Below are 27,753 nucleotides of genomic sequence, written 5' to 3' on the forward strand. Positions count from 1 at the left end.
CACATGGTCTTCGACATCGGTGGAAACAGCAGTCACATGATCTACATCAGTGGAAGTGGCAGTCACATGATCTTCTACATCAGTGGAAGCAGCAGTCACGCGATTATATAGGAGTGGTTGGAGCACCCAGGTGGTTAATGGTGTTGGGTTGATCCCAGGGAAGGTCGGAGATAAGATTACGATGCTGAATGGTTGAGGAGGACTGTGTCTGGGTTTGAGTTTGGGAGAGTTTGGTGTACTTGCAGTCTTTGATGTCCAATAGGGTGGAGAAAATGCGTTTGTTGAGGGTGTGGATCCTTCTGAGAACAAAGAACAGTGGAGGTCCTCTGTAGGTCTGGGAGAGAGAGAGAGAGAGAGAGAGAAACCCTGAGCTGGGGCAAGGCCGACTGCAGGGATAGAAGGTATTGACACATGGCAGAGAGTGTGGAGCTGAGAATCTGTAGGGAGAACCATTTCTGGAGGTACGGGAGATACTGTAGATAATGATTGTCACAGTTGGGTCCAAATTGTGAAAGTCTGAAAGTAATTTGGAGTCCATGGGGAATGAGCCGGCTGTGTAGACAGGCACTGAGGAAGGAGACATGGCTGTAGTATCTTGATTGCTTCTGAATGTGGTTGAAGAGCTTCAGGGCAGAGGAGACAACTGGGGTGTTGCAGTGGGTGAGAGGCTGACTGAGCTCTCTTCCTTTGTTTTAAAAATGGATAATGCCCTAGTATTGCTGAAGTTCATTTTTCCATGATATTCAGATAAGCAAACTGGCAATTTTCAATTTGTCAAATAAGACGAAGCAGATTGAACTGTTATTATAGATTCCATATGCAAGGTTATCAGAGTACAGTCAAGTCTTAAGCTTAATATGAGCTATATGGTTTCAATTTAACAGTTTTTAGTTTTATTTACCGATTATAAAAAAAATAGTGGTAGCAATGTGGCTACTCTTAACTGCCCTCTGAAATGGCTGGGCAAGTCACTCAGTTCAAAGATAACTATGCTGGCCTTACTGGTGAACTCCACATGGAAGAATAAAGAAAAAAATGTAAATTACAATATTTTCTTCATTTACCTGTATATATCACGAGCCATTCCAAAATCTCCAATCTTAGCCACTCGTCCTGTACCTTTGAAAGTAAGAAGGCAATTTCTTGCAGCTATATCCCTGTTAATAAATAGAACAAAGAAAGGTAAATGATCTCTTCCCTCAGTCATCGCTCACTCACTCACCTCTTTTCCTAAAGCAGCAGATTAATATTGGAGTAGGGTTGCACTGTCACAACAATTGTCTGTATTGCTAACATACTTTGAACAAGATTCTGCATACAGAATGTTGCTAAGCAATTTTTGACTCTGAGCAATCGGGACAAACTTGAGCCCATGCTCAGCTGGTATCTACAAGTTCACTTTCAGTAGGGATCACTGGATACTAATTTATCACAGGAGTCTTGAATGACATTTTGATTCTTAAAGGATGCTAAGATCAATGATCAAATTGGTACTCTGTTTGAGATCCTCTTGGTTGTTATAGATCAAAGTTTAAACATAGACTTGTATATTTAATGATACAGCAGTTGTGCCTTCATCATGATGTAATTGACAGAGTGAAGATATAAATGTAACTCTCACACAGTTGCTGATACAAAATTACAATGTTAAAGGATTAGTTATTGCCAACAAAAGACCAAGGATGGAGAGAGAGGATTTAAATCCCAGAATTTCTACTTGAAGGCACGTATAAAATTATGTAAGCCACAGATTGTCTGAGAATGCCTGAGTGAAAGATGTCAGAATGGATCAAATGTAAATTGTACATTAAAGTATAAATGAGGCCAGGATCATGCAAAGTCCATCCTGTTATTGTCTAACTGGGTGTAACATTATAACATTGATCTGACAGATCTGACCTTTGGTCATGTCATTCCTTTCATCTTCAAAATAAATATCTCTCCAGTGTAGTGGTTAATTAGACCTGGACACTTCTCAGCATTTATAGTCCTGTGATTATCTCACTTTTCACAGCTCTCTACATTACAGCATGTACACATTGTGTACCCAAACAGGGAAAATATTTTTAATCAGTAAAGTAAGCCAAAGTCAAGGAAAAAAAAACTGGCTTGGGATCTAATCATTATGGTATCAGTGTATTAATCAATTTGGGCAGATGTTTGTGCTGTAATGAAATATTTGCATGTTTTCACCATAGATAACAAATCAGAACTTATGCTTTAAGAGTTGAATTGGAATGTTGCCAAGCTTTCTCAGTATGCTTGAATTAGCAAAAATCCCACCTGAGTCAACACTTTCAGTTTCAGTCCAGAATTTAAGCATTTGATCTATGCTGACCTTCCAACAATGTATTGTTGGGGCTGCCATTCATGGAGGGGATTTTCAGCTGAGGCATCACTGTGTAATTTCACCTCTTTTTTGGAGAATTTGAAGCAGTTGGGAGGGGGCTGTTCAAGGATTAAAGGTGCATCAAAGACAACCCAAGGAACTGACTCATGGAGAAAAGTAGCATGAGGAATTCACCTGGAGAGAACAACAATATTGAGGACTGACTCAGGGAGAGGAGCAGATTCAGAGATTCAATTAAGGAAAAGAATAACATGAAGAACTGACTCAGTGAAAGGAAGGGCAAGACTTGATGAGGGGAGTAGATTCAGGGGCTCACCTGCAAAGGGGGACAGCCCTTGGGACACATTTGGAAAGAGAATCTGCTCAGGTTCTCCTTACAAGAAAGGAGCAACACCTGCAATACACCCGGGGTCAGGGGCAGGTCACGAGACTCACAGGGAGAGGTCCGCTATTACAGATGGTGATACTAAAGACTTATGCAAGAAGAGGATCAAGTTCTAGGATTCTGTACGAGGAGTAGAATCAGAGTTCACAGGTGAATGAAGCAACACCGAGGACCCGTTCAGGAAGTGAAGCCCAATTGGTGGTCTTCTGTTAGGAAGTGATAAAGATAACTCCATGTAAATTAATAATTGAATAGAATAGATGTTACTGTACAAGCGTGTGTGTGAGATTGCATTATTATGTATTTCTCTTTCTGCCTTTACAACCTGTAACTCTCAAGTTTGAAAACATTTCTCTTGTGTACTCTCATCAAAGCGACAAGAATTATAAAAGGATAAAATGTTCAATGATCGAGGATGCTACATTACACTGGTAGTTACAATTTCTCATCCATATAAGGCTGTACATGTACTTATGAATTAGGAGCAGGCCCCTTTTGTAAAGAAATGTGTGTGAAGTATAGGTTTATGTATCTGAATGCAGAATTAGTTATTCAGAGAAAATCATAGTTAGCGTTTCGGGTCCAATGACCCTTCCTCAGAACATTCTGAGGAAGGGTCACCCAACCCGAAATGTTAACTCTGATCTTTTCTTCACAGATGCTGCCAGACCTGCTGAGCTTTTCCAGCAACTTCTGTTTTTGTTCCTGATTTACAACATCCACAGTCCTTTTGGTTTTTATTGGTCATTCAGAATTGCTTTATCTTTGTTCATGGGATGTGGGAATCAATAGCTTGGCCATTATCTATTGCTGATTTCTAATTGCCCAATGAAGAGTCAAGCACATTGCTGTGGGTTTGGTGTCACGTGTAGGTCAGACTGGCTAAGGTTGACAGATTTCCATCCCTAAAACACATTAGTGAACCAGACTGATGTTTTTATGACAATTGACAGTGCTTACACAGTCACCATTCAGCTAGCTTTATTTTTAAATTCCAGCTTTTTATTGAAATCAAATTTCACCAGCTGCAATGGTGGGATTTGAACCCATGTCCCCAGAAAATTAGCTCAGGATTCTGGATTACCAGTTCAGTGACACTACAATAGGCCTCCCTTTAAACTATTAGAAGTGCAAATCTACCTGATAATTCTCTGCATTTGAAAGATACTGGGCTTTCAATTTTTGGTTTTAAGCTTGTTGCTATCTGATTTGATTTAGGTCACTAATAGCAGACCTGATTTTAGTTTATCTGTACCATGAACCTCCAGGCTTTCATGAATTGCTGATGTTACAATTAATAACAATCCTGCATGGTTTTGGAAATTGGCAAATGTTATCAGAAAATTAGCCGATTTTCTAAAACAATTTATTCATCAGATTGAGGTCACTTCTAATCTGCTAAAGCTAACTTATCAGTAATCATTGTTTGTTACAACCTGTTTTAGCAATAACCAAATCACTGTAAAAATAAACATGCATCCGCAATAATATGAAATAGCACAATCACATCCATTAAAGAGATTTTCATCTGAACTATCCTTGACTGATTTTATCACGGAGGTGAATGTGCAGTGTACAAAATCCAATTAATTTCTGTATTGCTATGTATTGTTGTTTGACCAGCATAAAGCACTAGTACCAGTAAATTTAAACAACACCATGCCTTGTTTTTCTGAAACAAAGCAAGATCTGCAATCAAGATAATTAAAAAGGTTGGGTACCATTTGATATTCTCCAAACACGCCAGTTTGTGACCACTTACCGATGGATAAAGTGATTCTCCTCCAGATACTGACAACCCCGAGCAATGTCACGAGCCACATTCAGTAAGTCCAACATGTTGAGAGTTGATGGTTGTCCCTGAAATATAAAAATATCACAAAACATTAATGAACAGTCGTATTGAAGAAAAATGAACATCAAGAATTCTACTGCTGATGAGCTGCTTACCTAAAAACAGTGGATCAAATAATTTACACTTATTTCCCTGACAACAGCACAACCATCCTTTATGTAGTTAGCCTTGTAAGGAATTGCTTATCCTCACAAAACCTACAGAATGCTAATAAGGTCAAAAATCGTAATATCCAGGGAGTATACTCATTTCTAGTCCTTCTGATTGGACTGTGCCAGACGGGCTGAGATTTTTGGACCCAATATATTCAATAAATAAATTTATAGTGTTGAGTTGTAGAGGGTGCTAGATGCTTTGCTTATGCTATTCTGATTGCAATAATCCAATACTGGGGTGGAGAAAAATAGAGCTCCCTCACTGTAAACTGGGCTACAGTTCCCTGGGGTTGACAACTAACAGCTTTGGAAATGCTTTTCTTGTCAAACAGTTGCTTCATTCAAATATTAATTGCTGGCTATTTCTCAATGTTCTAGCTTTCAGAATGCTAGACGCCAAATGTCCCCTCTTGGATAGAATGGTTCTGAGGCAGTTGTGAGTAGATGAAAAGTTATAATAAGAAGGCAGTAAGTTTTGACAATTTAAATTTTTCTTGCTGATCTTTGGGTTCTCAAGAGCCTTTGTACCAATTGATAAATTACATATACCGCCTCTTCTGCCAAGACCATGACTGACAACAAGGGCTTCTCCAATGGCAATCTTCCTCTCCAGGATACTTGGAAAAGGAGAATCAACAATGAGTGCCAGACTGTGCAAAGAATTGTCTGTACACATCTGCAAACTTATCTTAACAGTGCATGAGTAAATAGTGTGTCTCGTCTTCCCAAAGGAAGCATGACTAGCTGACCAGCTGTCATGACTAACAGATGTGAATTCTTGATGCTCTACAGAAAACAACCAAAACACATTAAAGTTACTTGATGAAAGAAGGTACGCTAGAGTGATCACCAACCAGTGACTGCACCTGACAGGATGCCATCGATCATTACCCATATGGCCTGGCACACCAAGCTGGCAATGATTATAAGATGGTCTAGATCATTAGAGAGCCAAATATAGGATTGTGTCATTTGCTGAAAGGAAACAGCATAGGGACTGCACATCATTAGTACCATCTTGGTCCTGAATTTATAAAGGCTCTTTAATGTTCAAAAATGCCTCAAAGAAATACAAAGTGGTGTAATCAGAAACAAGTTGCAAAGCCATGATAGGAGTTAAAAGGAAGGATGCTTGAAGGCTTCACCAAAAAAGTTTATTTTGTATGCTGTCTTAATGGAATAGTGAGAAGTGGAGAAATAGAGGTGTTTTGGGAGGCAATTGGAAACTGAGGAATCTTGGTATTGATGGCACAGTGATCTCTGTGTTAAGGAGGGAGGGATGTACAACAAGGCAGAGTCAGAGGTTAGAAATCTAACACCTTCTTTCTTCAGATATGTTACAATTCGAGATGGTGCAACGGTGTAGCACAGAGATGCTACTTACTGTAGCACCTTATGCAATACTGTCATCATTTTACTAACCATTAAAAAAGTAATCAGATACTTGGCTGCCCTCTTGCCTTTAGACATGTACATGCGTATTCTGAGGTTTTTCAAAGGCTTATGGAATTTTTTGCTGTGCTACTATTCCTTCTCACTAAATATCACTTGTATGCAACTTTTCAATCCATTTCTCACATGCATGCTGCAGCTGTCCAAATCTAATTTCAGAAAATTGAATGCAAACAGCATATTTCAATTTGAGCCTGTCTAAAACCCATCATCAGCCATTCAGAATTAAACCACACTTGCAGCTGCAAATGTAAACCAAAGAGTTGATATCTGAGGAACTAATCTCTTTTTCCTCAGATCTGCTAACTTATTTTCTTATCCATACAAATCTCAACCAGATTAGCCTTTATCAAGGCTTTAAGAAAATCTTAGCAAGAACATTTTACTTTGCCTGAATTCAGTTAATAGTTTTGAGCATCAAAGCAAAATTCTGTGGTCTGCTAAATACAAGAATAAGATCGATTAGCTCTTCCTAATTTCTTTCGATTTCTTCCGATAAAATGAAAAGAATTTGCATTCACATGTCCTCAGGACATTCCAGGTGCTTCACAGTCAATTGTTTGCATATTTACTTCACATTACTCCGAGAAGAAAATATTGGAGATGCATTACCATCAAAATTCTCCTGCTCTTTTATTGTGACTTCAGTAAAAGAGTCTCTAAATACTGCAAAATGTAAAAATGCCATTTTTCTGAGTTTTCATCAGCCGATTTACAAAGATAAGCAGATCAGCCATGAATTTTCACCATTGTAACCTTTAATGACATTATTATACAGCTTTCTCGAACAGTTATTTTCTGAATTTTGAAGAGGACAGAGAGGAGGCCTTCCTCTCCAGCTTAAGGGATCTGCCTGCTTTACAACTTTGAATTTTTTACTTCCAGACTGAAACTGTCTCAGCAGTGCCCATGTGACCCGCTGATGTTGCTGGCCACTGTACAGCTGCCAGACCTGTGTTGTGCCAGGAGCATTCGGGGCCAGTCCACTGAGTGGCCAGGGTGGAAACAATTAGAAGGCACTCTCCAGCAAATTAACCACCTCTGGTTTAGCTCTCAACAAATGCAGGCTCCAGACCCCCATTTGGTTAGGAGGCTGAGGGCCTCAAAGTCCACAGGAAATTCTGTCATAAGTTTCTCTACCCTCCTTGGTACGATATTTCTAGAAAAATGTCAAGAAAATTGACCAAGTAGGATCTTCTCCTTCTAAAGTCAGAATGGTTTGTAGTTTAGAGACATAGAGCCATACAACATAGAAACAGGCCCTTTGGCCCACCATATCTATGCCAGTTAGTAATAACCAAGCTATACCATTCCCACCCACCAGTACTTAGTCCACAGCCTACTGTGTCCCAGCATTTTAAGTTATTAGATTATTGCCTGACAAGCAAATACACCTCAAATTCAATCCTCATGATGGACTGCATTAGTTTATCAGGTATTGATATTGGGCATATTAACTTGTTGTTCCTCATATCAGCTTTGTCCTCTTTCATTAATTGGGTAATATGTCAGCTTGAATCATAATACAGCAATGAAGAGTGGAAATGTTCTTAGGTCAAGGGATTTTGAAACCAACTACCTGCCTTTTGTCAGTGCCCCAGTCATGATCAACAAAATCAATGCAGAACAGGGACTGAATGTTTACGTTTTTTAAAGAGCATTCATATTCTCAGTTCAACCTGCCTTATGTGAGGTCACTTTTATGACACAGCTTTTCCAAGTTGGAATAGATAGAAAGAACCTCAGTACTACCTTAGAATTGTTTTGACATTACTGACTGCTGCATTAATTTATAATGAGTTCTCCAATCTTCATATACCAAATTGATATCCACAACTTATTCTTTCTCAATAGTATCATTGAATATTTTCATGACATTTTGCCTAAACTTTTTAAATATTCAGCATTTTCACAAGATGGCTGATTACTGTACATTTTTCCAAGGATTGTGATTCTTAAATGACATGTGAAAGAAACTGATGAAAAAGAAGTTGTTATCAAGTGTGTCACTGCAGAATTAGACGTTTTGAAATGTATGCTTGTGAAAATTAAAAGGCCTGCTTGGGAAGGACATCACCTCCCGATGCATTAAGTTGTAATAGAAGATAAAAGAAGCACAAAAATCCTCCTCCTTAGATCTCTGTGCCTCTATTATATCCGTGTTTTTCAACCTGTAACTCTGGCAGAATTTACTGCCCTCCCCCCACTGAGCTTGGTAGCAAGGGAGCTACTTAATTGGCAGAAGGGTGGCAAGAGGAGATCTCACCAATGCCACACCTCTTCCACGATTAGCTTTGCAGCAGGAAGGCTTATGAACAGCTTTGCTGTCCTGCTGCAGTTAACGCTCACTTGAGAGATCCATTCCATTATTGTTGGCGTTCACCCAGAAACAAGCAAGAGACTTAATGCGCAGTTGGTTGTTAGGTTCCCAGGAGGTCCCTCATTCAACGCACTCAGTTCCTGATTGAGGGGCCTGGCATCAGGAAGGGGCAGACCACTCGGAGTTACCCCACTTGCCTTATTGCTGACACCATGACCCCAAGATACCCCTTTCCCTATAATTAACCTGCATCAGAGTCGATCAGGGATCCTTAGCTGTGTGTAATACTGGTAGCAGTCTCACTGCCACCCGATGGAACTACCAAGTAATGAAGGGGAACCAGCCTCTCAGTGAACAGAATCTCTGCCCTCAGGTTCCTTGTTCATGGGGAAGGACTTCCACTGCCCAGTTGACTGCTTAATTGGTGCCAAATGCCCTGTGTCTTTCCAAAAAGAAGTAACACCAGGCTCTCCAATCAACAAGCAAAACTCATGTTGCCTACAATAAATTCCATCTTATGGCTCAGAGACCAACATTTTATGCACTAAAACATCCAAAAGCGCTTTACAAAGTGTTTCAAGCAAAATTGACATTGAACCATAAAAGGAGATATCAGGATAGATGACCAAAAAACAAAAAAAAGTGTTTTAAGGAGCATCTCAAAGGAAGGAAGAGATCAAGAAAAGCCGAGAAGAGAATTCCAGAGCACAGGGCCAAGGCAACTGAGGCATGGTCAACAAGAGTGGTCTGACTAACATTATGCAAGAGGCCAGCATTGGAGCAATATAGAGGACTGGAGGAAGTGAAAGGGACAGAAAAACGTCAGGCCACATATTTTGTATTGCCCCTTTTGCAAACACCAGACACTTCAAAGTGTCTAACAGCCAATGATTTGTAGTCACCAGTAAATTGCAGTAAGAGCACTGTGAGAAGTCTGAGATTCAGGAGGGTCGGGAGATGTGATGATAAGGTAAAACATTGTACTGTCAGCGTACATGTGGAGCCTGATATTATCCTACAGGAAGGTATAGTTGAAGGGCAGCATAGAAATATGGGGTGGCCAAGGTTGGATCCTTAGAGGATAACAAAGGTAACATTGCTGAAACGGAATTTGAGGGCATTGCACATGTACTTGTGACACAGCTGACATAAAGTCAATTTATGCAACTTTTACTGTTTGTGAGAGTGCTTGCCTAGTTCCAGAAACATGAAATTCCAAAACTCTGATATAGATGGCTGCTCTACTCCTTGGGAAGTCAATAGGTCAGTTACAGTCACACTGTCCTATTCACTGTTCCAACTGTTTTAAACTTCAGTTTTCTTAGAATCGTTTCCGTAAATGCTACTTTCTTCAGTAAAGCAAAGTGCATTTCAACATGATATATGGTACACTGAAATTTATCCAATTTAGCTCAATGTTCCCTGAGGAAATGGGACTCAAAGTGCCACAGTATAAACCTTTGAAAATAACAAAGAGGATTCAATGTCTTTTTTCATGCTTAATTTGGTGTTTTTAATAGCAGCCATTTCTCTTGTCAGTGCCACCTAATGGGCCCATGAACAATGGAGCTTGATGTTTCCAATCTCACTTTGATAGAAGTCCGTCTGGTATCCCATAGAGCATAACAAGGTTTGGTAATGATTCCAGCATTTTGAATTGAGTTGCTTGTTCAATTGTCACATATTCTTCTCACAAAATTTTAAAAGTTGGACGCAGTTAGCTGCAAGAACAAGAACACAGATTTAAAGTTTTGGACAAGATTGAGGGGGTTGATAGGAAGAGGAAGACTTTTGCACAGTTAATGGTACTGATCAGGAGCTTGCTGACTATGAGGTTGGAGGAAGTGGAAACAATCACATTCTGCAAAAGAATATTGGATAGGTCCTTGATGGATTTAAACTTGCAGGGAATAGAGCCGTAGAATAGAATTGATTGGATTGCTCTATGGAGGGCCAACATACACTTGATGGGTTAAGTTGCTGTCTTGTATTCTATGAATGGTTCAATGGGGAGAGTCTTATGGATGTGATGGGGGTCTTGGTCACTGCCTGCAGAGCCAATGAAGTCGCAATGTTGCTTCTTTTCCAGAAGGTCAACTGTATCTTGAGCCACTCAGGTAGTTAACAGACCAGCACTTGGTCTTCTTCCAGGATCAAGGTGCTAAAGTCCCGTCCATTGAGAACCACTGGCCAATTAGATGCTGGCACCGTTTCTACTCTGCAGCATCCAGCCCATCTCAACCCCCACTCCACCGTTCCTCATGTTGGCTCCCTCATGCAGGCACTGACTACCTTTGGGTCAAGGACCGACCCCTCCCACTCCTCACCCCGAGAGCCCATGGGCAAACACAGCAGGGATCGCCTGTCATGATCCCTGCACAGCGTGCCCCCTCCCAGCCCTACCCTCCAGTGGCTGGGTTAATACCAGCAGTGGCAGGACAGAGCCCTTAAGTGGGATTTCATTGATAACTTGAGGGCTTGGATTGGCAGCAGAATGGAAAGACTGTCCATGTGCCTACCTGCCATGACTTAATTTGGGTGAAAGTGGTAGAGCGGTGGGTACCCATCCACTAACCACTGCCTGGTTAAAAACTCCAGTTGCAACCAAACTCACCACAGGAGGGGGCATAAAATTCTGTTCTATTTGCTATGAAATTTAAACTGGCATCTTAAAATAGCATGTTGTGAAACAGTCATACAAAAAGTGCACTATCAATGTTCTTCTACTTACCTAGAATTCATATGTATTGGAAATTCCTCAAAATTGTACAGGAATATTCAAAACAGTCAAAAGTTTTTCAAGCTGGATACTCATAAATAGCATGCAGTAGATAGATTTATAAAAATATACATTGATTTCAAGATTTGATAGAACCCCATCTTTCTGATACAATTCGTTATCTGAAGTTATAAGTAAGCATTGAAGATTCCAATTATTATTCAAAATCCTTAAGAAACTTTTAATACAGTGGTAAATCTCATCATCCTCTGCAGATCCAGACACCATAGCTGAGTACACATTAAAAGCTTTACATTTTCTCAATTCAGGAGGAATGCTGCCAGCTTCTAAGGTAACCAGTGATCAAAAGATTTTTGTAACTGTGACAAGTCTAGTGTTCATTCCAGTTCTCTATTGTTACCCCCATTTCCAATTGCATGTGCCTCTTACAGTGTCCCTTGGGCTTCTATTTTCCCTTCATAGCTGGCCATCTGACAACAAAGTAGTGTAATTAGAATATTGGCCCATATACAGTTTTAAGTATCATTGGTTGACCTCAGTTGAAGGTGCAAACAGGGAGACAAATGGAAGCTAGACCATAAGACAATAAGAAAAGGAACAGGCGTAGGCAGTTTGGCCCCTCAAGCCTGCTCCTCCATTCAATAGGATTTGAGCTGACATTCCTCACAGCCACTTTCTTGCCTTTTCCCCATTACTTTTGATTCATCCACTGATCAAGAATCTATTTCAGCCTTGAAGGTAGCTAAGGACCCTGCCCCTTGGCTCTCTGTGGCAAGGAATTCCAAAGACTCACAATCCTCTGAGAGAAGAAATTCCTCCTCATTTCAGTCTCAAATTAGCACCCCTTTATTCGGAGACTATGCCCTCTGGTCCTAGACTCTTCCATTGGGGGAAACATCCTTCTTCAAACTCTCATGAGTAGAGTCTCAACTTGTTTAACCATTGCTCATGAAACAATCCCTGCATACTGGTGATCATTTAGTGAACCTTGTTTGGTCTGCCTCCAAGGAAATAATATATTTTCTTAAATAAAGGAATCAAAACTGCTCACAGTACTCCAGATGTGGTCTCATTAGCACTTTGTTCAATTGCAGTAAGACTTCCTAACTCTTATACTCCAAGCCCCTTGCAATAAGGGCTGACATTCAATCCACCTTCCTGATTCCTACTGCACCTGTGTGCTAGCTTTCTGTGTTTCATGCACAAGTCTCCCAAGCTCCCTAGGGGAATCAAGGTTATGGAGAAAGGACAGGAAAGTGAACATGAGGAATGTCAGATTAGCATGATCCTAATGAATGATGGAGCAGACTCAAGAGACCAAACAGCCCACTCTTGTTGCTATTTCTTACTGTCTTTAGTCCCTTTGTATTGCAGCTTTTTGCAGTTTTTCTCCATTTAATAATTTTCTTTTTTTTCTCCTTTGCAAAGTGAACAACTTCACATGTTCCCACATTAACTCCATTTGCCAACTTCTTGCCCACTTATTTAACCTATCAATAGCTCCCTGTAAACTGTTTGCATCCCTCTTGCAAATTGTCTTTCCACCTATTTTGTGTCATCTATAAATTTGGCTACAGTACATTTGTTTTCATCCTTAAAGCCATTCATACATTTTAAACAGTTGTGGCCCCAGCACTGATCCCCACTAGTTACAGGTTGCCAAACTGAACAAGAATTACTTGTCTCCAGTTGCTGTTTCCTGCCCATGAGCCAATTCTCTATTCATGCCAATATGCTACCCACAACACAATGGGCACTTATTTCTTGTAGGATTGGGGGTCAACTGACAAAGATAGAAAGGAAAGGTAGCAGGGAGTAGATGTGTATAGGAAGGAAAGAAGGGAAAAGAGCAAACTAAAGTTGCAGAAAGGGAAATGATGGTTTCAGAAAATAAAGTGATGATTGGAAGAATGGAAACAGGGAAAGATTGGAAAATGGGATGGAGAGGCTAAGGAGATGCAGAACGGAATCCTACTCAATAGATTCCATTGCTGCCTGGGAAATTGTTGTTGCAGTAAAGGTGCTGGTGGCAGCGTATGGAGCAGAGGGTTGACATTGCAATGCAGATGTCCCTGGGTGGAAGAGGATGTAGAGGTACAGATTCCCAACACCAGGTGAGAAAGGAGTACCAAGCAAGGGGAATTCAAGTGTGATAGGTCATGTGTCATCAAGAAGGTTGTGGAGGATAATCTGTAAAGTGGAACTGTAGGCCATTGGAGGTTAGAGTGGAAAGTGATTAATAGCTAAACATGAGTAAGAATGCAGTATTTAATCAGAATTAGGTCAGCAGGCGATTGAGTGGAGGTATCGATGGGTTTGGGCAAGGGGTAAATGCAGGCTTTTATGCTCAATGAGGTGGGGGCAGTTTTGATTTGGTCTGTGCAGTCCATGACTTACAACTCACTGGGTGATAGTGGTAAGTCGTGCACAGAGTGGATTGTTGAGGGTGGGGGGGATGGGTGGAAATTGGCATTGATTTTTGCTAGGGGGCTACTACTTTGCTGTTAATTCCATTGAGGTGGTGAACCTACCACAGCTCATCCTGGGATTTCTCACTAAGATATTTGCTCGCTACTTCACTTACTTTTTAGCAATTAAGCTTCCACAAAGTTTTTTGGTTCATGCTTTCCTATTTTATTTCGTTGGGGTGGTATGGGTGTGAGCGTGAGGTGTGGGTTCTCCAATTATTTGTGGAGGTGATGAGGGTTTGAGTCTTGGTCAGTTGCAATGGTATAGGAAAACTTGCTCAACACATGGGACAGGCAATGGAACCCTTGCTCGCAGGATGGAAAACATGTTCAAGGGGTGACAATTAAGGCTGATTGTTTTCAACATTCTTTCTACCATCATTGGACAACCGATATTCATAAGCTGCTTCTGTACAGATGTGTTCTTTTGGCTTCTTTTCTCCACTACATTAGTGAACAGTGATCTGCATGATGACGTTTGTTCTGGTGCTTGACTTCCATCCCATTTTTTCAGTCCTACATTGATTGCGATTACAGACTACCATGTGAACATTGGATTATCTCTCCACTCAGTAATCAGATTTCCATCAGAATTTCAGTTTCATACTGTTGGAAAAAAATGGGCAGACATTTGTGCTGGTTCATTTGAGCATCTGATATGTCCTTGAGTTTTCTGTTCCTAACAGTTGCTCTGCTCTCTTATTTTTCTTGATGCCAAAGTGCTGCCAGCTTTATGAATGGATCTGACTGGCAATCTATGAGTCTTTGCCTAATATAAGCTTCTCTTAAGCCTTTTCACCCTGTTTCTTCTGTGTTTGAATCCTCTTCCTAAAATGTATTGATATTGCTAATGTCGAGTATGTTTGATACTGCAAAGTGATTTCTACAACTCACTTAAAAGGACCTTAAACTTCTGATATTTCCTCTGATGCCCTGATTGCTGATTGCCTTAAGAGACCTTAGTTACCTAAGATTTGTAACATCACCTGTTACTTAATCTCACCGGTTGCTTTCAATTTATCACAAAGTTACATTAAAAATGGCATCGGATGGACAGTTCATTTAAATCTTCAAACTGCTTCCCATATTTAGGTTGTTTTATTCTTTGATAGGATGTAGGCATCACTGGCTAGGCCAGCATCCATTGTCCATCCTTAATTACCAGTTGACAGTCCCTAATTACCCAGAGGGCAGTTGAGAATCAACCATGTTGCTGTGGGTCTAGAGTCACATATAGGCCAGACCAGGTAAGGATGGCAGATTCCTTCTATGAAGACATTAGTAAACCAGATGGGTTTTCATGACTAATATTTAGTTAATTTATGGAGTGAGTGAAATATCAAATACCAGAAATAAAGTTTAGAATAAATCACATAGCTTACACAAACCTATCAGTGCTCTTTATTTATCTCATCCATCCTTAAATTTGGTAGGGTTCGTTCTGCAATTTGATCTTGGCACTATTTCTCTTCACTGAATCACAGGCATATGTTTACAGCACTGAAGAAGTTATTTGGTCCATTGTGTCCATGCCAGTCAACATCTGACTACACTAATCCCATTTTCCGGCTCTTGGCCCATACCCCTGGAGGCAATGGCAATGCAAGTGAATATCTAAAAACTGCTTAAACATTATGAGTATTTCTGACTCAACCATCCTTTCAGGCAGCAATTGCCAGTCTACTACCACCCTCTGGGTGAAATCAAATTCTTTTCAACTTTCCTTTAAGCCTCTTGCCTTAAACCTATGCCTCCTGGTTATTGATCACTGTACTAATAGAAAAAGTGTCTTCCTATATGCCCTATTTATGCCCTTCATAATCTTATACACTTCACACCAGGTTCCCTCTCAGCTTTGCTGCTCCAAGGAAAATAATCCAAATCCATCCAATCATCCCTCATAGCTCAGACCTTCCAGTCCAGACAGCATCCTGGTAATCTCCACTGCACCCTCTCTAGTGCAAACACATATTCCTATACCTGTTGATCCATTAGTGCATGCTATACTCCAGTGTGGCTTAACAGGTATTTTGTACATTTCCAAGCGTAATCTTCCTGCTTTTGTATTCTAAAACTAATCAAAGCAAATATTTCAAATGCCTTCTTAAACACCTTATCTTCCTGCCTGTCTACTATTAGGGATGTGTGGATATGCACACTAAGAACCCTCTGATCTTCAGTACTTTCCAGGTCCTGCCATTCTTTGGTAATCCTTTGCTTTATTAGTTCTCCTGTGGTGCATTACCTCACACTTTTCCACTCGATCAGATCTAAATTGTCAGGCTGTTTTGTCTAATATTCAGTATCAGATGAGCTGAAATTTCTTCCTACTGACTATTAATATTCTGTTTGTGATGACACTATGGCTTTGAGAAGTGTATTTTGTACTGGGTTTTTGAAGAGGTTTTGAGCCATTCGAGCTGAGCTGTCTCACCAGTTCAATAAAGTAAACAGTCTATGAGGCCTTGGGATTTTTTAAAAATTGGAACAATGAAGCAGCATGAATGGGTGGAGTCAGGCTCCCACAGAACCAGGGTTTTAGTTTAGTTTAGCTTTCAGTAGTTGCTGGGTCCTCAAAGCAGGATGCGGAAGCCACTTTTCGTCTCTCTGTTGCAGCTAAAAGCTGGAGTTGTCTGCTGCCAGAACCGCATGTGAGACAATCTGTTTTACTGAATTTGCCTTTGCCAAGGGTGTGTTTATGCATGTTGCTATATTGGAACCGTTGCTCTTTAATAGTTAAACCATCCATTATTCTGTTAAGTTTTCCAATAACGTTAAGTAATTCTAATTTTTCTTTCCCTTGTTTGTATTTTAACCTTACGGTAACAATAAAGTGTGTTTTGTTTAAAGCTGAGTAGTGTAACCAATCGAAATATATTTGGAACACAGCACCTTACACTTGCCTCTAAACAAGAAAATGTTAGGATCTATGCTATTTCCTTGATATCTTTGAAGGGTGTTTAGTCTGGTCCATAAGAAGTTCTCTCCGCAAGTTTTGTTCTCTTGACTCTATTCCGCCCCTTGGTAACTTTCTAAGGCCGAATCAGACTGTTTACAACCTGATATCATATTTTTTCTCAAGATAAGTCTCCTACTATATATCTGCACCTTCACTAAAAACATCCAGTCCATTTCCACCTTTATTACATTGTTGAACACTGTCTGAGTTTGAAGTCATCTTCTTATTTGCTGCTGAAATCCTTATTAATATGTTTATCTCTGAATTTTAATATTTTGATGCGCTTCTGATCTTGCATATTCTACTGTCTATAAACATAAAATCATCCAAAACTCGGCTCCCCACATGGTATCTCACATCTAGTGAACACTGAGGGGTGATGGGTGAATCCTCTAATTCCAAACTTTTTGAAAATTCCTGATTTAATGCTTTTACCATTAGCACCTGCGACTTCAGTTGCCACAGTCCTAAGATCTGAAACTCCTTCCCTAAATTTCTCTGCCTGGCTACCCTTCATTCCTCTTTTGAGATGTTAAAGTCAAATACAACTTAGTTTTAAAATGCACTTGTTAACACACCAGTGAAGTTCTCCCTGATATTTCAATTGTTGAGGCACTTTTTGGAGAAGTGCATTTGTACATGGTTTACTAACTGCCCTGCCAGTGTCATGTGGCCTCTATATCTGCAGTCTACTAGTTTCAAAAGTAATAGCCATTAAACACATTACTTGAAACATAATGCCAGAAGTGTGAAGCTGGAGTCAAGTGAATTTTCAAAGTTGCAAGAGAGCCAGCTGCTGTAAAACAAAACTGCAAAGACAAATTAAAGCCAAAGGCTGCAACACTGGATTACAGGATGAATCAGAATGGCTGTGAATTTTCCACTCCCTGCTGCTATGTAAGTGAAATGAGATATGAGACAGAGAATTAGAATTTGCTCCAGACTGAGTGGAAAAACTGCAAAATAGTTACAGAATTCAACAAAAGGTCTGAGCAAATATGAGTAACAACCCTACTATCAGTGTTGGGGGAAGAATGCCACAAGCTGTAATGTAGCATATACCTCAACTGCAGAGCATTGAACCCAGGGGAGATTTTGAAGGCTTTAGAGACACACTTTAAATCCTCCACTAATGTTACTTTGAACATGATGCGTTCAATATCAACGCACAAGGAGAAAGGGAGACTACTGAATGGAATGTGACAGAACTCACTTCTAGATAAATCCCATGGGTTTAGACAAGTTAAATCTGATGTAATCAGAAATAAGGTGGTGTTAGGCTTAAGACATCCCTCTGTCAGAGTATGTCTGTTGAGAGACAGGAAATTCACTTATAGGAAAGCTATCAACATGAGCAGAACCACTGAAGTTGTCAATCATCAGTTATTAATGGGAGAACAGATGAAGGTGTATATTATGTCGAGAGACATTCCAGACCAAGAGTGAACAAAATTTTGGAAGAAAAGAAGAAATATTTGCAGATAGGGCGACAGAAAGATCAAGGCCAGAGGCCATGATGTATATTTTGAGAAGAAGATCGCACAAAAGAAAAGAAAACATGTCCCACATGTCAAAGCAGTGTTCTAACTGCAAGTGACTAAATCATTTTTCAGACAAGTAGTTAGCTAGAAAGAAGCAAAGCAGGCCTACAAAGATGGCTGCTGGAGAGATGTCACCTGGTAATACCATGAGTCACAAAGCAACATGAAATGGGTGCCATCATCAGGTCTAAAAGTGATAAATAGTTTGTGCCTGTTAAAATGCTGACTGCAGAAGGGACAGCATCGAGAGAATATGAAGTGTCACATAGACCTCAATGCAACATCATAGAGCCTGAAGGTCTGGCAGTGTCTGTGGAGAGAAATCAAAGTTAACGTTTCAGGTCAAGTGACCCTTCCCCAGTTCTGAGGAAGGGTCACCGGACCCAAAACATTAACTCTGATTTCTCTCCACAGATGCTGCCAGACTTGCTGAGCTTTTCCAGCAATTTCTGTTTTTGTTTCTGATTTACAGCATCCACAGTTCTTTCGATTTTTATCATGAGTCTGAAGTTGTTCAAAGTGGAAACTCAAAAATTAAGCTCTTGACGGTAAGATTGAGGCTAAGTGCTGAAATGAGGCTCATCCCAAGAGGTTAAATGAGGTTAACAGCCCAATGCAATGGGAAGAATGATGATTTGGAGCTCCGGGGAATGAACATTAATCAAAAACCACTCATCTCAGCTGAATCAAGTCTAAAGTCTGGGCTATAACCCACCATGTTCCATCAAAGATTTGCAGCATTTCCATGGCCATTGATAAACAAATCTTAGAAGATTTTTAAAGACATTTTTACAGGCTTTGGAGACTTCTTACTGAATATCACCTCTAAATAAATGACAGTGTGAAACCAACTCAGCACCTGCTGAGAAAAATTCCAATTGTCCTAAAGTCCAACCTGAAAAACAAGGTAGAAGATCTAGAAAAGACAATCAAGGAAGTTACACTACTGGATTATCAGCATGGCAGCAATGAAATAAGCTGCTAAGCTGACCGTATGTATCGTAAAGTCTGCATCTTTTTATTTAAATTTATTTTTGATTGAAGATTGAATCAGGAAAAACAGTTTTACAAGAAATTGCTGTACTGCTAAAAAAAAAATTCACTGAAATTAATTGTAAGTTGTATTTACCACCATTGCTTTGCAAGCAGTGAGGAGCGGTATGACCAGAGAAGGCTTAGGTCCAGGGTGCGTATGCAAAGTGAAATCTGGCCAGGAACAAGTAGGTGATTGGTTTGTGGGATTGTCACCAGTTGGGGTGGCAAATGTAATCAGCCTGACCAAAACTCATTGGTTCTTGGGTAGCTGAACAGTTGGTGTGTGTGACAGACACAATGAAAAGCCTTCAGACTTTGTGGAAAATGGAGTTTAATTTAGATAAATGTGAGGTGCTGCTTTTTGGAAAGGTAAATCAGGGCAGGACTTATACACTTAATGGTAAGGTCCTGGGGAATGTTGCTGAACAAAGAGATCTCAGAGTGCAGGTTCATAGTTCCTTGAAAGTGGAGTCACAGGTAGACAGGACAGTGAAGAAGGCAATTGGCATGTTTACTTTTATTAGTCAGTGAATTGAGTGTAGGAGTTGGGAGTCATGTTGCGGGCTATACAGGACATTGGTTAGGTCACTAATGGAATACTGCATGCAATTCTGGTCTCCCTGCGATAGGAAGGATGTTGTGAAACTTGAAACTGTTCAGAAAAGATTTACAAGGATCTTGCCAGGTTTGGAGGATTTGAGCTGTAGGGAGAGGCTGAATATTTTCCTGGAGCATCAAAGGCTGAGGGGTGACCTTATAGAGGGTATTGGGTTTATGGAATGAGCTGCCAGAGGAAGTAGTGGAGGCTGGTACAATTACAACATTCAAAAGGCATCTGGGTGGGTATATGGATAGGAAGGGTTGAGAGGGATACGAGCCAAATGCTGGCAAATGGGGCTAGATTTATCTAGGGTATCTGCTTGGCATGGACAAGTTGGATTGAAGGGTCTGTTTCCATGCTGTACATCTCAATGACTCCATGACTTCTGGAAGGGGAGATGGTCTCTCTTTCTTTCTCTCTCTCACTCTCTCCTGTAAAAATATCTGCAGTCTGAAGAAACCATGTCATTTTGCCCACTAGTTGCTGTGATGTGTGGCCTATAACCAGTAACCAAGAGATTTTGCACTTAGTGTGCTAATCACCAGTACCTCCTGCAAAGAAGTGAAAACAATTTTGAGGAAAGAGCTTAAAGAACAGAAAGTCAAGAACAGAAAGAAACAGACAAGCAAAATGATCATTTCAACGAACCCTGTGGATTGGTGTTATTGAACTGTGGCTCCCCTTTTTTATTCCCTCCACCTTTAAAACCAATACTTTTCCATTTTCCTGTGTCTGTCCATATGTGTGTAAGGATTTTTAGAAGAGGGTTAGACTGGTTTTAACCAGTTGATAATTCGTAACTGTTTACTTCTGATCAAAATTTACTAATTTGTAATAAATAATAATTCTTGTTATACAATGTTTTTTTGTTAACCTGAGTCTGTTGGATAAGTAAAATAGGGGACTTTGGTAAAACATTTAAGTTTTGTGATCACTCCAGGAATAATGGGGCTTGATTTCCAGTGTAAAACCCCAGTGAGGCATGACAGCATAAATCCACAGGAATTCAACAGAACTTTGAACAGATCTCATTACCCCATGCCAACCACTGAAGAAATCTTGCTGGCCAAGTCTTTAGTTCCCTTGATTTAAAGTATAGTTACTGGCAAGTGAAGCTGAATGAACGTCATATTTAAAAATGATATCTGAAGTTTGAAAGATCAATTCACATAAGAGTGAGAGATGGAATGGGGCATTGCAAACTAACAGGGCCCTTGATATGGCCAGTGTCAACCATAGGAATGCTGGAGATGGGGAAATGAAGTCAAAATAGTCAGAATGGAAATATCACAACATCTCAGGTATTAGGGAAACATGACAATACACTCTATCCATTGAACTATCAATCAATGAGCTGCAATCTCATTATTTTAACAGCAGAATCATTTGTTGGCTGTTCCAGTCTCTTGCTGTCATCTGTTCCTTTGTCCTCCACAGGTTTAATTGCAGAGGGACAGGAGTTAAAGTTCAGATCACAAGTGGCCAAGGATTGAGAGGAGGAAGCGATTCAGAGCCCACACCATTGCATCTCACTGGCACATCCTCCACCACTGTGGACATTCACACCTCGATGGGTCCTTGCACAGTGTTAGAGATGGTGGCAAAAGGGGAAGTACACTATATTTCAGAGCTGGAGGATTCAGGGAAGGCTGAGTCTGCTGTGACTAGCCCCTGCCCATAGGTGGAGAGATGCAGTTCTGTTCAGCAGGCTAGGGATACAAAGCCTTGTGAGTCATGAAACAGGCACCCCCACCAGGACAGACAGTGTGAGATTTATGCCCATATGTGAAAATCACTCAAAGCTCCGCAGATTCAGATTGAGAAAGAAGGAGTCAATTTAACTCATATATTCCACAATGTCCCAGGGCTTTCAAAGCAGGAGCTCTGCCTTAGAGTGAGCAGCCAATCGCTTGAACGACCATCACGAGGAATGGATGCAGGCACAGCACAATGAAATGCAAAAGATGCATGGCAGACATAACCAGTGAATAGTGCAAATGATATAATGAAGCCTGGAGTTAATGCCAGCTTCACCTCCTCGCCGTCCAAAAATCAAGAGTCACAAATGAACTGAGTAGGCCACAATTGGTGATGAGGTGGTGGGGTTCCCGCATCACCATCCTCTCCACATTAGCTCCACTGAAGGATGATGCATCTGTGGAATCAAACCTGGGACAGAAGCTGCCTCCATAGCACTTTTGGTGACACAACCTTTGGAGATGCCCCTTAGCCTTTGCACCTCCATGCCAAGGCTAACTAGCATGGCCACACTGTTCCAAGAGTGAGCAGTATGCCTCCACCTTATCCTCATTAACAAGGGGTAAACCTTGTAAGAGTGGCTGTGAGCCACTATGCATCAGTAATGTCAGTCATTTGGCTGCTATGGACATTATTAATAGTGAAATGATAAGCGATATAGCACTGGGAAAGTTCTTGCATTGAGGCTTTCTTCTGCCTTTCTCTTTTGGTGACTCTCTGGAGAATGGGAAGTGAGGGTTGGCGTGCATTGTGAAGCTTATTTTAGATGCAGACTGTAAGCCATTCTGCATCCCACCCCCACCCCGTTCTCTGCCCTTTGTTTTGGTTGCCTTTATTCTGGCAGATGCTGCCCTTCATTGCTGTTTGGACAAATTCTGGAAAAGCTTGATGACATTTCCAGTTATGCCCTTCCTTCATTGGCACTGGAACATGGAGTTTGCCTCTATCACACCCCTCCTTTTGCTCTCCATCAGTTCCAACTCCAACCCCTCTAAAAAAGCCTTGTCAGGAACACAAAGATATGAAGACTACTTCTTCTCACGGAACAGCACAACAGCTTGCCTGTGAATGAGAGCCATCTCTCAGCTGTCCTCCTTCAATGCTGCTTCTTGCCTCTGTCTGTGTCTCACTATTTCAGATCACTCCCCACCCCAACTGTGTTACAACCTCTTCTTCCCACTTGTGGTTCTGACTGTACTTTGAACCAACCCCCTAGAAAAGAGGTTGTTGATGTCTCATCCTTAACAAGGCGACAACAAACTCTTTGCTATGTTTAATTGGCCATTATACAGAGTGGACTCTTATCACACCTACGAAAATCACTCAAACTCAAAGCAAGCTCATTTCCTGTTGGTGGGATTAAGCAACAGCCAATACCCATTCTTATCCTCTCTGACAAAATGAAATCCTGCCCAAGATCGATGCACACCACATCGTGTCATATCTCATACTTTTCATCATTGATGCTTTTCAAATCAGCAATTTGATCGTTTGAGACACACCTTTTGCTGTAAAAGATAATAATTCTGAAAGGGTTATATGTTGGAGAGTGCATTAAGTTCCATCCAATCTGATGATTTTGATGGCAACTTAAGATGTTGTGGAGTGAAGACCTATATCCACAGGTCTCTTCATAGTCGTACGAACAATGTTTATCTTACAAGAGCATTTGTACCTGATTCCTACCATTTAATAATTTACATCTTGCAAAGTCAAGAGTCTCTTCTTGATCAGACTCAATAGTGGTTGTTCCTCTACCATTGTAAACAAGGAAACCCTTAGACGTAGGTAATGAAAGAAAAATGGTGGTAGCATTGTTCAATCCACAAATTCCACAACTGCAATATTCTACTTCCTTTGCATCATCCTTTTGAGATGTTCTAGGGATCCCAGCCAAAGCTCACAGTGTGTAGGCTAATTGGTTGGCTCAATAAATTGCCTGCAAATTGATTGGCATGGGCCAACTGTTTCACACCTGCTCCTTTAGTCCCTATGCTGATCAAATTCAAAAATGACCAGTTGGATTTACAGTTGATGGGCCTTTTTCCATCATTTCAATAGTGTGTCAGTGCTGCTTTTCATGTTCACACTGCTGAGAATTTATAAAGCATTTCCAGGTGCTAGCACTGATAACCTTGTTTCTTCTCTTTGTAATAGTAGTGTTCTCTTTCTTCCTTGAGCTTGTGATGATCTTCTGTGGCCTTGTATTAAAGCACACTTATTCCTCATCCTCTGCTCCTGCAGCATGATGTGTTAACTCTATATTTATTAGTAAGACACTGCAAATGATGGAAATCTAAAGTAAAAGCTGAAAACATTGGAAACCTTCAGCACGTTTGAAAGAATTTGTGGAGACAGAAAGAGAGTTAATGCATCAAGTCAAAATGGCTCATATTCAAGATCTGCTATGAATTTCAAAGACTTTGTTTTTGATTTATTATCAATTCTAACCCGTACCTAGTACATGTGATAATGTCACAGCCTGCTTTTAACAATTCTTTTAGATTTACAAGTTGAACAGCTTATTTTGATCTTCAGATGAAATTTGATCTCACTTAAGTCATCAGCAATTGTTTTGACTTGGCTGTTTTCCAAATTCTCATTCTCGTATCCAGTGTAAAGAACAGCATCAACAGTAAGGCCGCTGTTCTAGTGAATGGAAATGTGATTGAATGTGTGAAGTAATCAAGAAGGAAGTGCGCCCATTTGAATCTATAATCTATTTATTGCAGATAAGTGCAATGGAAACAGGTGTCATGAAATTCATAGAGTCCCTACTGTGTTGAAACAGGCCATTTGGCCCAACAAGTCCAGACTGATCCACCGAACAGCATCCCACCCAGACCCATCCCCCTACCCTATATTTTCCATGGCTAACACACCAAATCTCCACCTACCTGGACACTATGGGGCAATTTATCATGGTCAATCCATCTAACTTGCACATCTTTGGATTCTGGGGGTTGGTTCAAAGTACAGTCAGAACCACAAGTGGGAAGAAGAGGGTGTAACACAGTAGGAGTGGGGAGTGATCTGAAATAGTGAGACACAGACAGAGGCAAGAAGCAGCATTGAAGGAGGACAGCTGAGAGATGGCTGTCATTCACAGGCAAGCTGTTGTGCTGTTCTGTGAAAAGAAGTAGTCTTCATATCTTTGTGTTCCTGACAAGGCTTTTTTAGGGGGGTTGGAGTTGGAACTGATGGAGGGCAAAAGGAGGGGTGTGATAGAGGCAAACTCCATGATCCAGTGCCAATGAAGGAAGGGCATAACTGGAAATGTCATCAAGCTTTTCCAGAATTTGTCCAAACAGCAATGAAGAGCAGCATCTGCCAGAATAAAGGCAACCAAAACAAAGGGCAGAGAACGGGGTGGGGGCGGGATGCAGAATGGCTTACAGTCTGCATCTAAGATAAAGGACACAGACAAGGGAGAATGTGCAAACTCCACACGGTCATCCAAGGGTGGAATTGAACCTAGGTCTCTGGTGCTGTGAGGCAGCAGTGCTAACCACACTCCCAGTGGGAGTCTGCACATTCTCCCCGTGTCTGCATGGGTTTCCTCTGGGTGCTCTGGTTTCCTCCCACAATCTATAGACGTACAGGTCAGGTGGATTGACCATCCTAAATTGCCCATAGTATCCAGGGATGTGCAGCCTATGTGGGTTAGCTGTAGGAAATGCAAGGTTATAGGGATAGGGTGAGATGCTCTTCAGAGGGTTAGTATGGGCCGAATGGCTTGCTTCCACACTATAGGGATTCTACATTTTAAAAAAAGTCAAAACTAAAATAAAAAGGTCAGTAACCAGGTAGATTATAGTTAACTTGAAGTGGGATAAGTTGGAACGTGGACTTGCTATCACCTGTTTGACACAATTGCATAGATTCAAAATCTACCCCAATATAACTGAAGGATTTGCATCATGAGCTCAATACACCTACAAATTTAATCCAATTAAGATATCTTCAGGATTTACACTACAAAATCCATATTCTTCTCATTACAAAATCAATATTCCTCCAGGTCAAGCATTATTGGACGTGGCAGGCCATCTTCAAATGGCAGCGATGGCATAAATGTGTAGCAGTAAAGGAAGAGAGAATAAAATTCATAGCTTTATTCACAGCTCTTACCTCAGGGCCTTTCAGTACAATGACCATTTCTAGGGATCAATTTTGTCAATTCCCTTCATAACCCTGAATCACATTTGAGATGTTTGAAATGTAAGTTCATAACTATAAATCAGTTACTTATTTAAATAGGTTTGAATTGTGAATTAATTTAAAATGATACTTATTCACTAATAGATAAACTTTGGAACTAAACATTGCAAATTCACCTTCTGAAGACAGATGATTGAAAAATTGTATTTTTTTATTCAGTATAATCAATGAACTCAAAAGGACAGGGAGGGCATGGTAACTCATGGAATTAAAATATTTATCTGATTTATTAGGTCAGAAGAATAATCCAGCAAGAAATTTTTTCAAAGAGTCACAGAAACCTGTAGTTCAGAAGGAGGCCATTTGACACATAATGTGTGTGTTGACTCTTTGAAAGAAAGTCTCACACTCCTGCTTTTGTCTGTAACCTTAAAATATCCTCATCCTCAATTACATGTCCAACTCACTTTTCAACTTAACAATGGAATCAGTTTCTACTACTTTTTTTACACTGACTATTCCTGCCTGACAACAATCCAAAATTCTCCTCCAGATTTTTAACAACTGATTTTGAATCTATGATCACTAGTTATTGGCCTACTCATTGGGGTGAATATTATTTTACTATTTTCTTTGTGAAAACCTCCCACTGTTGTATGTGGGTCTGAAAGGTCTAATACCGAATGCCAGTATGATCATACAGGATTGGGAGCTGAGTCTTCAGATTCCTGCTCATCAGCAACTCTGAGCAAACACAGTGTGCATGACCACAGGTGACTCCTGTATTAACAAGATGGCGGCAGAAGAGTAGCAGCATTCCTACCCTGGTCCTGAGCCTTGGGCTCATCCACTTCTGTTTGTGTTTCCATTTTCTTTTCTTTTCTCTCTCTTTCTTTTAGTTTTGCATTTTTCTGTTTTTTTACCCTTTCCCGGTGGTGTCAGATATCGGTGGAAGCAAGATGGCGCTGAAGAATTGCAGTGGTATGGTCCCAGTGGCTAGGCCTGGTACCTGACAGCAGAGGCGGTGGCATTGTGACTGTGGTGTTGTGTGTGGACTCAGGGAACCTGAGTATTCACAGACTGAGGGATGGACTTTGTGGCTTTGTTCCTCTGGCAGCAAGAACTCATGGCAGAGGTGGGGGAGTGATCTGGGTGTTTCCTTTTCTCTTGGTTTGTTTTTTTATTTCTGCTTCTGTTTTTAACTCTGTCTTTTGTATACTAATGGCACTGAAGAATGATGACTTTGAACACTTTTCACTTTACTCCTGTATTTGAGTAAGCATGACAGTAAAATCTAAATCTAAATCTCAATCTAAAATCTGATAGTGTTAGATTGGACTGGGGTGGATCTGAAAAGTTGCAGTGCCATGTAGAAGCTGAAATTCTTCTTTCAATAGCAACTTTACTGTGCGACCCACATTTCTTTCCCCATTCTATTGTGGATATCTCAGTGAGCTTGTGACATCTTCAAATCCAGATCCGAATGCAAATTGCCTGAAGCAGTCGTTAGTGAACAGTGGCCTGTTGTCAAAAATAACCAAATTAGGGACATTGTACATTGCAAATAAATCATGTAAAACTTGACTAACTGTATTTTGTCATTGTTGTATACAATTTCTTAACCTCTATCCATTGGGAGAAATGATCGATGACAATGAGTTAAAACTTTCCATCAAAAGCAAATAGATCTGTGTCTATCTGTTCCCATGGTCTGGTAGGGAATGTGAGTTGGTGTCAATAGCTCTTGTTGCTCTGTTCTGTGGATGGCACAGATACCACAATTGGTGAGGAGATCCTCAATGTTCTTGAAGATCCCAGGCCACCACTGATCAAGCTCTGTATTTAGTGATCTACAGTTGTCCTTGCTGCAGCTTCTCAAGAACATCTTCTTGAAGTGAAGATAGAATGAGCAGTAATTTGTCATACACCAGCATGTCATCCACAATTGGACAAGTTGGTGCTCAAAATACGTT

At 40.5% G+C, this 27,753-nt stretch overlaps 1 protein-coding gene across 1 annotated transcript in view; it reads right to left on the minus strand.

Annotated features, from left to right (window-relative positions):
* LOC109938368 (ALK tyrosine kinase receptor-like) overlaps nt 1-27,753 on the minus strand; it is a 532,290-nt gene that overhangs the window by 22,093 nt on the left and 482,444 nt on the right. Inside the window, exons 21-22 of the mRNA XM_048601345.1 lie at nt 4,498-4,595; nt 1,065-1,157 (exon numbers count right to left, since the gene is read on the minus strand). Of these exons, the coding sequence (XP_048457302.1) occupies nt 1,065-1,157; nt 4,498-4,595 (191 nt within the window). The remainder of the gene's footprint in view (nt 1-1,064; nt 1,158-4,497; nt 4,596-27,753) is intronic.

Source organism: Rhincodon typus, chromosome 9, assembly GCF_021869965.1.
Source record: "Rhincodon typus isolate 14 chromosome 9, sRhiTyp1.1, whole genome shotgun sequence".
Lineage (NCBI taxonomy): Eukaryota > Metazoa > Chordata > Chondrichthyes > Orectolobiformes > Rhincodontidae > Rhincodon > Rhincodon typus.